The following is a 13,093-nucleotide window of genomic DNA, read 5'->3' on the forward strand; positions in this document are numbered from 1 at the left end:
CCCATAAAGATCTTCTCCCAAAGGCGATAAAGGTCTTGTCATAGAAAACTTGCAGGTCTTCTCATAGAAGACTTCTCAGGCCTTCTCATAGGAGACTTCTCAGGCCTTCTCATAGGAGACTTCTCTGGTCTTCTCATAGAAGACTTCGATGTCTTCTCAAACAAGACTTCTCAGGTCTTCTCATAAAGGACTACTCAGGTCTCTTATAAAAGACTTCTCAAGTCTTCTCAAGCTTTTTTCATAGAAGACTTTTCAGGTATTCTCATAGAAGTCTTCTAAGGTCTTCCCAAAGAAGACTTATCAGGTCTTCATAGAAGACTTCGAGGTCTTTTCATGGAAGACTTCGAGGTCTTTTCATAGAAGACTTCAAAGTCTTCTCATAGAAGACTTCTCAGGTCTTCAAAGTCTTCTCATAGAAGTCTTCTTAGGTCTTCTCACAGAAGACTTATCAGGTCTTCATAGAAGACTTCGAGGTCTTTTCATGGAAGACTTCGAGGTCTTTTCATAGAAGACTTCAAAGTCATCTCATAGAAGTAAATAAAATATCAAAAATACTGCAGAGCGCTTAATTGCTGCTATATTAAAATGTGCTCAGAAGGCTTTTAGGTAGAAGACTTGAAAGGTCGTCCCATAGAAAACTTTAAAGATCTTCTCCCAAAGGCGATAAGGTCTTCTCATAGAAACTTTGCAGTTCTTCTCATAGTAGACTTACAGGTCTTCTCATAGAAGACTTCTCAGGCCTTCTCATAGGAGACTTCTCAGGTATTTTCATAGAAAACTTCGAGGTCTCTTCATAGAAGACTTCGATGTATTCTCATACAAGACTTCTCAGGTCTTCTCATAGAAGACTTCTAAGGTCTTCTTATTGAAGACTTCTCAAGACTTCTCAGGTCTTCTCATAGAAGTCTTCTAAGATCTTCTCATAGAAGACTTCTCAGGTATTCTCATAGAAGACTTCTCAGGTCTTCATTGAAGACTTCGAGGTCTTTTCATAGAAGACTTTAAAGTCTTCTCATAGAAGACTTCTCAGGTCTTCTCATAGAAGACATCTCAGGTCTTCTCATGTCTTCTCACAGAAGACTTCTTATTGCTCATTCTCATTTCATAGAGGACTTCGAGGTCTTTTCATAGAAGACTTCGATGTCTTCTCATAGAAGACTTCGAAGTCTTCTCATAGAAGACTTCGAGGTCTTCTCATAGAAGACTTCGAGGTCTTCTCATAGAAGACTTCGAGGTCTTCTCATAGAAGACTTCGAGGTCTTCTCATAGAAGACTTCGAAGGTCTTATTGCTCATTCTCATTTCATAGAGGACTACGATGTCTTCTCATAGAAGACTTCGAGGTCTTCTCATAGAAGACTTCGAGGTCTTCTCATAGAATACTTCGAGGTCATCTCATAGAAGACTTCGAGGTCTTCTCATAGAAGACTTCGAGGTCTTCTCATAGAAGACTTCGAGGTCTTCTCATAGAAGACCTCGAGGTCTTCTCATAGAAGACTTCGAGGTCTTCTCATAGAAGACTTCGAGATCTTCTCATAGAAGACTTCGAGGTCTTCTCATAGAAGACTTTGAGGTCTTCTCGAGGTCTTCTCATAGAAGACTTCGAGGTCTTCCCATAGAAGACTTCGAGGTCTTCTCATAGAAGACTTCGAGGTTTTCTCATAGAAGACTTCGAGGTCTTCTCATAGAAGACTTCGATGTCTTCTCATAGAAGACTTCGAAGTCTTCTCATAGAAGACTTCGAGGTCTTCTCATAGAAGACTTCGAGGTCTTCTCATAGAAGACTTCGAGGTCTTCTCATAGAAGACTTCGAGGTCTTCTCATAGAAGACTTCGAAGGTCTTATTGCTCATTCTCATTTCATAGAGGACTTCGATGTCTTCTCATAGAAGACTTCGAGGTCTTCTCATAGAAGACTTCGAGGTCTTCTCATAGAATACTTCGAGGTCATCTCATAGAAGACTTCGAGGTCTTCTCATAGAAGACTTCGAGGTCTTCTCATAGAAGACTTCGAGGTCTTCTCATAGAAGACTTCGAGATCTTCTCATAGAAGACTTCGAGGTCTTCTCATAGAAGACTTTGAGGTCTTCTCATAGAAGAATTATAGGTCTGCTCATAGAAGATTTCAAGGTCTTCTCATAGAAGACTTCGAGTTCTTCTCATAGAAGACTGCGAGGTCTTCTCACTCAACGAAGATTTGTAGGTCTTCTCATAAAAGACTACTCAGGTCTTCTCAGTCAACGAAGATTTGTAGGTCTTCTCATAAAAGACTACTCAGGTCTTCGAGGTTTTATCAGTGAAGATTTCGAGGCCTTCTCACAGAAGGCTTCGAGCTCTTCTCACAGAGTTCTTCGAGGTCTTCTCACAGAAGACTTCGAGGTCTTTTCATAGAAGACTTCGAGGTCTTCTCATAGAAGACTTCAACGTCTTCTCATAGAATACTTCTCTGGTCTTCTCATAGAATACTTCTCAGGTCTTCTCATAGAAGTTTAAACAATCTTCTAATGGAAGACTTGAAGGTCTTCTCTAAAGTTAATATACCCCAAAAAAACACACACACACACAAAAATCGATTAATAAAATATCCCACTTAAGTGGAAATTTAATGTTTCTTTATTAATTTTCATATTTGAACACACACACACTCACAAAATTGATTACATTTACGTGCAACGTTGTGATAACACGCAGCCTTTTATTTATCTCTCTTCGAAACACCAACCCACGACCATCCAAAGACGACGCGGTGCGAAGGTGTTTCTCAGTTCTTTTCATCAACTCATTCTCAAGAAACAAGTAAAAGAATTTCAAAATAAGTATTAATAAAAATAATAATAATAACAGAAACTAAGCAATAAATATAAACAAATGCTATTGTTCTGCGTTAGTTTCTTCTTTTTTTAAGGGAAAGATGGAGGTAGTTGTGGAGAACAACAACATCGGGAATACAATAGAGTAGGTGATCCAAAACAGGGGAGGCTAACAGCATTTGGTTTAAATATCATTAATCTCGGTTTCATCGCAAAGTCATCATAGTTACGGCACTATTGAGCAATCTTTTTACTATCTTTCTTTTCGGCTTTCTTTGACTTCTTCTTTGGAGCTACGGTATCCTTACGATCTACATCTTCATCTTGAGGATAGATACGCCGGAAGAGTACAGCATCGGCCCGACTTAAACTTGCCTCTATAGGTGGCTCACATTCATTCCTCACGATACGACCAAAATGATCATCTAAATTATTCCATAGGCGTTGGTTCCAAGGCACACTCAGTTTATCCAGTATACGTCCAGCAATACCCGGCAGTATGGGCTGCAAGACAATGCCACTCAGACGCAACGTATCCATGGTCATGGCAACGATTGTCTCCAGCCGTAGGGCATTCTCATCAGTTGGCGGATAAAGGAGACTACGTTTCGCCGGTTCTGTCACCGTTTTCAATTTCAACTCCCAAGGCCGTGAGGTTTCAAAGAAACTATTTGCAGCATGCAATGCTGACATAACATTGTCTACGGCCATATAAAAATTTTTATCCTCATAGTGTTGGCCACATTTTTCTGCCGTGGGACAAAATCCAATGGAATGACGCGGACGATTGCCATGAATAAATGGGAATGAATGACAAAATTAAGATTTGCCACAATAGAAGCAACCAGCATTGTCACCATCATCATCATCATTAGGACCAGGAGCAGCAGCAGTGACATAATCATTAGGACACCACCACCAAACCAACCAGCATAGAATGAATGCCGGCCAATAGCAGAGGAACCATTGTCATTAGGTCGTTTTTTATTCAGCAATGTCACGAAGAATAGTGCAGAGAGAGGGGCAAAGGCGACGATCGTCCAAGAAAAAAAAAAAGAGAGAAAAGAAAGGAATTGTTATTATTTAAAGAAAACTTCTTTAGTGGTTTATCTTATTCCTATATTTTTTCTTAATTTTTATTACATTTTATGAGCTGTCACGTCACAATGTGAAAAACTTCGCAAGTTTAGGGAGAGAGGTGTGATGAGTTTGGAAAATGAAGAAAAATATTAATCTTAGACTAAAAATAATTCCATTAAGGGAGATCAAGGTTTTCTCGTAGAAGAGCTTCAGGCATTCTCTTAGAAGAGCTTCAGATCTTCTCTTAGAAGAACTTCAGGTCTTCTCTTAGAAGAGCTTTAGGTCTTCTATTAGAAGAGCTTTAGGTCTTCTATTAGAAGAGCTTTAGGTCTTCTATTAGAAGAGCTTTAGGTCTTCTATTAGAAGAGCTTTGGGTCTTCTATTAGAACAGCTTCAGGTCTTTTATTAGAGGAGTTTCAGTTCTTCTTTTAGAAGAGCTTTAGTTCTTCTATTAGAAGAGCTTTAGGTCTCCTATTAGAAGAGTTTCAAGTCTTCTATTAGAAGAGCTTTAGGTCTTCTATTAGAAGAACTTCAGGTGTTCTATTAGAAGAACTTCAGGTTTTCTATTAGAAGAACTTCAGGTGTTCTATTAGAAGAACTTCAGGTTTTCTATTAGAAGAACTTAAGGTCTTCTATTAGAAGAGCTTCAGGTCTTCTATAAGAAGAGCTTCAGGTCTTCTATTAGAAGAGTTTCAGGTCTTCTATTAGAAGAGCTTCAGGTCTTCTCTTAGAAAAGCTTTAGGTCTTCTCTTAGAAAAGCTTCAGGTCTTCTATTAGAAGAGCTTCAGGTCTTCTATTAGAAGAGCTTCAGGTCTTCTATTAGAAGAGCTTCAGGTCTTCTATTAGAAGAGCTTCAGGTCTTCTATTAGAAGAGCTTCAGGTCTTCTATTAGAAGAGCTTCAGGTCTTCTATTAGAAGAGCTTCAGGTCTTCTATTAGAAGAGCTTCAGGTCTTCTATTAGAAGAGCTTCAGATCTTCTATTAGAAGAGATTCAGGTCTTCTATTAGAAGAGCTTCAAGTCTTCTATTAGAAGAGCTTTAGGTCTTCTATTAGAAGAGCTTCAGGTCTTCTATTAGAAGAACTTCTATGAGAAGAGCTTCAGATCTCCTATTAGAAGAGCTTCAGGTCTTCTATTAGAAGAACTTTAGGTCTTCTATTAGAAGAACTTTAGGTCTTCTATTAGAAGAGCTTCAGGTCTTCTATTAGAAGAGCTTCAGGTCGTCTATTAGAAGAGCTTTAGGTCTTCTATTAGAAGAGCTTTAGGTCTTCTATTAGAAGAGCTTTAGGTCTTCTATTAGAAGAGCTTTAGGTCTTCTATTAGAAGAGCTTTAGGTCTTCTATTAGAAGAGCTTTAGGTCTTCTATTAGAAGAGCTTCAGGTCTTCTATTAGAAGAGCTTCAGGTCTTCTATTAGAAGAGCTTCAGGTCTTCTATTAGAAGAGCTTCAGGTATTCTATTAGAAGAGCTTCAGGTCTTCTATTAGAAGAGCTTTAGGTCTTCTCCTAGATAAGTTTTAGGTCTTCTCCTAGAAGAGTTTTAGGTCTTCTCTTACAAGAGTTTTAGGTCTTCTATTAGAAGAGCTTCATGTCTTCTATTAAAAGAGCTTCAGGTCCATCCTTCATGTATTCCTAGGCAAAAACTTTAGGCTTTCTTAAAATTATTTTTTTTTATTAATTTTTTCTTCTTTATACCAATCTAATCTCTCTATCCCCCTGTGATGCCTGGGCAAATATCTTTAAAGGAAGAATATGAATTTAATGGAAATTATTGTAATTGGTTTGATGTTCCAACAGTGGCAGAGAACAACAAATGCAACAACAAACAAACTATTAACCAGCATTGGATGGCTGCCTGCCTGAATGGTTGGTTCAAAATGAATAGCTGCAGTGCCTGAAATGGGTAGTTGAGTGGATAGATGGATGAATGAATGAATTGTTGGCTGGTTATGTGGTATGGTATGCTATCGTGTGTGTGTGTGTGTGCGTGATGGTAGCTGGCTTACTATGGCTAAGTGTGGTAGTGTGCGCGTGAGTAAAAATGCAAGCTAGTGATTGAATTAATGCCGGTGGAACTAGCTGCTCCCGGTTAGTCGGGTTTAAAGTGCATGCAAAGCAATTTAATGTCCTTTAACAAAGATTCTATGATGTGTTGGTATAATTGGAGGTGGTGGTGTTATTGACGGTGTTGATGATGATGACGAAGTTAGTGATGATGACGGTGATGATGATGATGCTGGTAAACCAAGTACTAACTACGATGGCTACGTTACATTAAATGCCCGACTACTACGCAACAAAACTAAAAGCGAATATTGGTTAAGCAGCTTAAATGTGCTCCCGACCACAGCTGACCCGCAAACCAGACCAGAGCCGTAAAGTAAGGTGTTCGCTCACAATGTTGTTCGTTCGTTTATTTTTTATTTATTCTAGCTGTTTTATGTTTGTTTTCGTTTTATTTTTTTTCTTTGCGAATAAAAATGAAATCTGATTACCGAGACAAGCAACCGAGTGTAGTGGTATTATAAAAATAGAGAACAAAAAAACTGAATAAGAATAAATTAAAATGTATCAAATATTGTAATATGCCATCAACAGATGTTTTAGTTCATAGTAAATATGATTTATATGAGTTGCAATCAAAGAAAAAAAAATGCAAAAAGAGAGAGACGGAATAAAATAGAAACGAGAGAAACATTTTTTTTTATGTCAATACTCCTTCACGACCACTTGTAACTAATAATGTGTTTAAACGGTTGTTGTTTTATGAAAGTGATTTATGTAAAGCATACTTTTAGGCACCCGATGAGATTTTTTAGATTGGAAAGTAATAAAACTCAGTGTTGCCATTACATGATAAATTGTTATACTCATTTTCTTTAATCATTTAAAAATAAAGTGGTAGTGTTTTAAAAAAAAAAAACTCATTATTAATAGGAAATAAGTCATCGAATAATATGTATGTGTGTTTTAAAAGAGAGAGAGAGAGAGAGAGGGAGAACACAAATGTTGCTTTAATTTTGTTTGATTAGATTTGATTTTTTCATGAATTTGTTCCTCCTTCAAAATCTTTCACCGAATGTTGGGACTTTTCGTACCACAATCGAATGTTATCCTGAGAATCTTAAGGTAGTTCGTTGTGGAAATTCGTGCCATATTCGTAGGTTAGTCAGTGAAATTTACTAAAAAATCGTTTAATTTTTTGAAAATGTTTTAGACGCGCCTTAATACTTGAAGCTTTGTTTCAGGACATGCTAGAACTTTCAGTTTTTTGTTGTTATGCTAGTTATATATATATATAAATATATATATATATATAAATATATATATATATATATATATATATATATATATATATATATATATATATATATATATATATATATATATATATATATATATATATATATATATATATATATATATATATATATATATATATATATATATATATATATATATATATATATATATATATATATATTTTTTTTTTTTTTTTTTTTTTTTATTCGCAAAAAAAAAACGAAAACTAACATAAAACAGCTACAATAAATAAAAAATAAACGAACGAACAACATTGTTAGCGAACACCTTACTTTACGGCTCTGGTCTGGTTTGCGGGTCAGCTGTGGTCGGGAGCACATTTAAGCTGCTTAACCAATATTCGCTTTTAGTTTTGTTGCGTAGTATTCGGGCATTTAATGTAACGTAGCCATCGTAGTTAGTACTTGGTTTTGCCACATTTTCCCATGTTTCTAATGTTTCCTTCACCCTAAGGTGGAGGGTATTAAAACTTCGGCCCGGCCGAACTTAATGTTTTTTTACTTGTTTTTCTTAGTGCCAGTCCCCGTTCTTGTTTTGAAAAGCAGACAAAATGTTACAGTTTCTATTAGTTATAAGAGAGTTGAAGCATTCTCTCATCACGAGCTAGCTGAACCAACATATGTATAGACGATCTAAAGAACTTCCCATATAGGCGAGCTAAAACTGAACGACTTTATTCCTAGAGCTAAGGTGGAATATCATGGTTACTGTAGGCAAGTCCTTCCTTCCTTCCTTGGCTATAGACTAACAGGGACCAAAGCAGGAAACCGTTCTTATTGTAAGTATGCAATGAAGTGAGCATCCTTTCATCATAACCTGTTTTAAGCAGAGGTCAGAGGCGACCCAAGGCAGGAAGACCTATTGGCGTACTGCAGCTGCAATACTTCCGGATGGGCGCACTGGATACGGCAAACCTCACTTCCTTCATTTAGGTCAACTGAAACAATTTCTAATTGCAGGCCAGATAAAACTGGGATCCTCTAGTCTTTCATGTAGTCCAATTAAAGTAGGAAACAATCTTTCCCAATAGGTTTCCCGACACAGGGACCCTTGCTGTTTTAAGACTGTTGGAATAGTGAAGTTTTCTTTCTTATGGGCGATACGAAGTTGGCAGCCTTCCTTATTGGGGAGCGCTTCCGATCGAATTCGAATGAGTTTCACTCTTTGTGCAAACGAAGGAACGAGCTTTGCGGAGGTATACCGGACTGTGTGGTCCGATGAGTCCCACATACATATTAGATCTATGGTTGGTAGAAATATTGAGACATACGAAGAATAAGGAAAATAACCGAGATGAAAGTTATATATATTCAAAATTTTTTACCATTTGTAGTGGAGAGGGGAGTCGACCTTTTTCTTGAATTTTCTTACCTAACCTTAGGCTACTTAAAATAAGTAAGACGTTCAAAGTATCAATCAGAGTATAATCAGATGCCATTTGCTTTTTATTATGCAAATTATTTTCGTAATTACTTTTTTACCATCAGTCGGAGAGGTACCAGAAGGAGTGGGGCGATTGTATCCATCTCCGAAATTAATCTATGTTTGATAGAAATTACGATGTACTAACAACAATAAAGTTGGAAACATCATTCGATGTGCACAAGACGTATTAATGACCTCAAAACGTATTCCGTCCCAAGTGTTAGGCCCTCTTTGTCATTTCGATTTTTTATACACTTCACCATAGTAAGGAAGGTATATTAAGTTTGTCATACCGTTTGTAAATCCTCGAAATATACATTTTAGACCCCCCAAACAATTCTATGTCAATCAGCATGATCAGAATAAAATTCTAGGTCGATTTAGCGATGTCCGTCCGTCCGTACGTCTGTGGAAATCACTCTAGCCTCCGAACGAAATAAAGTAGATTGATAAAATTTTACTCAAATATATATTATGTCTGCAGGACTTTTGGTATTGAAAATGGGCCATGTAGGTCCAAGTTTTGGTATAGCCCCAATATAATGGTACCTCCCTATTTTCGGTATTTTGGTGATTTAAACTACATTATTCCCTGGAAATGTTTCGAATTTGGTATTTGAAGTTCAAAATGGATACTACATCCTAAGACAGAAAATTGTCTGTGAAGGTCCACGTCTTCGTATAGCCCCCATATAACAGTACCTCCCGATATTCGGTATTTTGATGATATTAACGACATTATTCACGGGAATTGTTTCAAATTTGGTACTTGAAGTTCAAAATGGATACTACACCCTAAGACGAAAAATTGTCTGTGCAGGTCCACGTCTTCGTATAGCCCTCATATAACGGCACCTCCCGATATTCGGTATTTTGATGATTTTAGCGACATTATTAAACGGAATTGTTTCAAATTTGGTATTTGAAGTACGTAATGGATACTACAGCCTATGACAGAAAATTATCGGTGCAGGTCGACGTCTTCGTATAGCCCTCATATAACGGCACCTCCCGATATTCGGTATTTTGATGATTTTAGCGACACTATTCAACAAAATTGTTTCAAATTTGGTATTTGAAGTTTGTAATGAATACTACAACCTATGACAGAAAATTGTTTGTACAGGTCCACGTCTTCGTATAGCCTTCATATAACGGCACCTCCCGACATTCGGTATTTTGATAATTTTAGCGACATTATTCAACGGAATTGTTTCAAATTTGGTATTTGAAGTTTGTAATGAATGCTACAGCCTATGACAGAAAATTGTTTGTACAGGTCCACGTCTTCGTATAGCACCCATATAACGACACCTTCTGATATTCGGTATTTTGATGATATTAGCGACATTATTCAACGGAATTGTTTCAAATTTGGTATTTGAAGTACGTAATGGATACTACAGCCTATGACAGAAAATTATCGGTGCAGGTCGACGTCTTCGTATAGCCCTCATATAACGGCACCTCCCGATATTCGGTATTTTGATGATTTTAGCGACATTATTCATCGGAATTGTTTCAAATTTGGTATTTGAAGTTTGTAATGAATACTACAACCTATGACAGAAAATTGTTTGTACAGGTCCACGTCTTCGTATAGCCTTCATATAACGGCACCTCCCGATATTCGGTATTTTGATGATTTTAGCGACATTATTCAACGGAATTGTTTCAAATTTGGTATTTGAAGTTTGTAATGAATGCTACAGCCTATGACAGAAAATTGTTTGTACAGGTCCACGTCTTCGTATAGCACCCATATAACGGCACCTTCCGATATTCGGTATTTTGATGATATTAGCGACATTATTCAACGGAATTGTTTCAAATTTGGTATTTGAAGTACGTAATGGATACTACAGCCTATGACAGAAAATTATCGGTGCAGGTCGACGTCTTCGTATAGCCCTCATATAACGGCACCTCCCGATATTCGGTATTTTGATGATTTTAGCGACATTATTCAACGGAATTGTTTCGAATTTGGTATTTGAAGTTCGAAATGGAAACTACAGCCTAAGACAGAAAATTGTTTGTGCAGGTCCACGTCTTCGTATAGCCCCCATATAACGGCACCTCCCGATATTCGGTATTTTGATTATTTTAGCGACACTATTCAACGGAATTGTTTCAAATTTAGTATTTGAAGTTCGTAATAGATACTACAGCCTATGACAGAAAATTGTCTGTGCAGGTCCACGTCTTCGTATAGCCCCCATATAACGGCACCTCCCTATTTTCGGTATTTCGGTGATTTAAGCAACATGTTTCGCCGGAAATGTTTCATATTTGGTATTTGGTGGATACTACAGTTTAAGACGGAAAATTGTCTGTGAAGGTCCACGTCTTCGTATAGCACCCATATAACGGCACCTCCTGATATTCGGTATTTTGATGATACTAGAAACATCATTCACCAGAATTGTTTCAAAATTGTTTTTTGAAGTTTGTAATTAATACTACAGCTTATGACAGAAAATTGCCTTTAGAGGTCCACGTCTTCGTATAGCCCTCATATAACGGTACCTCCCGATATTCGGTATTTTGATGATTTTAGCGACATTATTCAACGGAATTTTTTCAAATTTGGTATTTGAAGTTCGTAATGAATACTACAGCCTATGACAGAAAATTGTCTGTACAGGTCCACGTCTTCGTATGGCCCTCATATTACGGCACCTCCCGATATTCGGTATTTTGATGATTTTAGCGATATTATTCAAAGGAATTGTTTCAAATTTGGTATTTGAAGTTCGTAATGGATACTACAGCCTATGACAGACAGTTGCCTGTACAGGTCCACGTCTTCGTATAGCCCCCATATAACGGCACCTCCTGATATTCGGTATTTTGATGATACTAGAAACATCATTCACCAGAATTGTTTCAAAATTGTTTTTTGAAGTTTGTAATTAATACTACAGCTTATGACAGAAAATTGCCTTTAGAGGTCCACGTCTTCGTATAGCCCTCATATAACGGTACCTCCCGATATTCGGTATTTTGATGATTTTAGCGACATTATTCAACGGAATTTTTTCAAATTTGGTATTTGAAGTTCGTAATGAATACTACAGCCTATGACAGAAAATTGTCTGTACAGGTCCACGTCTTCGTATGGCCCTCATATTACGGCACCTCCCGATATTCGGTATTTTGATGATTTTAGCGATATTATTCAAAGGAATTGTTTCAAATTTGGTATTTGAAGTTCGTAATGGATACTACAGCCTATGACAGACAGTTGCCTGTACAGGTTCACGTCTTCGTATAGCCCCCATATAATGGTGCCTCCTGATATTCGGTATTTTGATGATTTTAGCGACATTATTCAACGGAATTGTTTCAAATTTGGTATTTGAAGTTCGTAATGGATACTACAGCCTATGACAGAAAATTGTCTGTGCAGGTCGACGTCTTCGTATAACCCTTATATAACGGCACCTCCCGATATTCGGTATTTTGATGATTTTAGCGACATTATTCAACGGAATTGTTTCAAATTTGGTATTTGAAGTTTGTAATTAATACTACAGCCTATGACAGAAAATTATCTGTGCAGGTCCACGTCTTCTTATAGCCCCCATATAATGGTGCCTCCTGATATTCGGTATTTTGATGATTTTAGCGACATTATTCAACGGAATTGTTTCAAATTTGGTATTTGAAGTTCGTAATGGATACTACAGCCTATGACAGACAATTGTCTGTACAGGTCCACGTCTTCGTATAGCCCATATATAACGGTACCTCCCGATACTCTGTATTTTGATGATATTAGCAACATTATTCAACGGAATTGTTTCAAATTTTTTATTTGAAAAAACATTGATTCTAATTTACAAATTTTTTAGAATTATATTTGGGACTCGGTTCATGAGTTCGGTAGACTTATTAAAATATTTAACAAACTCCCTTCTAACTTAAAAATCCTACCCACAAACCCACGCATATTCCCTGCCCATTGTTAACACTCTCACTATGTCCTGCATTAGTGCAATACAATAATTCTGCATGAATCTATTAAAATTTAATTTTAATATAATAATTTCCTCTTTTTCAGAAATATATTACGCTAATGAAAGGAAATGGAAAACAATAACTTCTGGGGGCGCTAATAAGCAGCAATATATTGTCGAGTGGCCACAGTTAAAGAATCAGTAAAAAAACACAACATCAACGACCTTGGTTAGCTGCACAATGTTGTGTTCAGACGCAATCTATTTTTATGTTGGGAAATTACTAACCAGCTAGCTCTGGTGACTCCCACGATCTGAGGAGGGCCGCCTGGCCACTGTGAAACGTTAAAGTTCAACGGAGAGTGAGAAAGACCACCAATAACACAACAACAACAACACAAATTACTTTATCTCTCAAGTAATATGATTGCTAATCAAATTTTAATGAATGATGAGAGTGCGAGGCACTAGCGTAACAACAAGAAAAAATAAAAAAACG

The 13,093-nt window shown here is 37.0% G+C and overlaps 1 protein-coding gene across 1 annotated transcript in view; it reads right to left on the reverse strand.

The window, feature by feature from the left end:
- Positions 1 to 2,567: 2,567 nt before the first annotated feature.
- Positions 2,568 to 13,093, reverse strand: part of LOC101897481 (methionine--tRNA ligase, mitochondrial) — a 44,828-nt gene continuing 34,302 nt past the window's right edge. The window contains exon 6 of the mRNA XM_059121913.1: positions 2,568 to 3,557. Within this exon, the coding sequence (XP_058977896.1) occupies positions 3,043 to 3,557 (515 nt within the window). The 3' untranslated portion in view covers positions 2,568 to 3,042. The remainder of the gene's footprint in view (positions 3,558 to 13,093) is intronic.

The sequence above is a fragment of the Musca domestica genome, unplaced genomic scaffold, assembly GCF_030504385.1.
Source record: "Musca domestica strain aabys unplaced genomic scaffold, Musca_domestica.polishedcontigs.V.1.1 1, whole genome shotgun sequence".
Lineage (NCBI taxonomy): Eukaryota > Metazoa > Arthropoda > Insecta > Diptera > Muscidae > Musca > Musca domestica.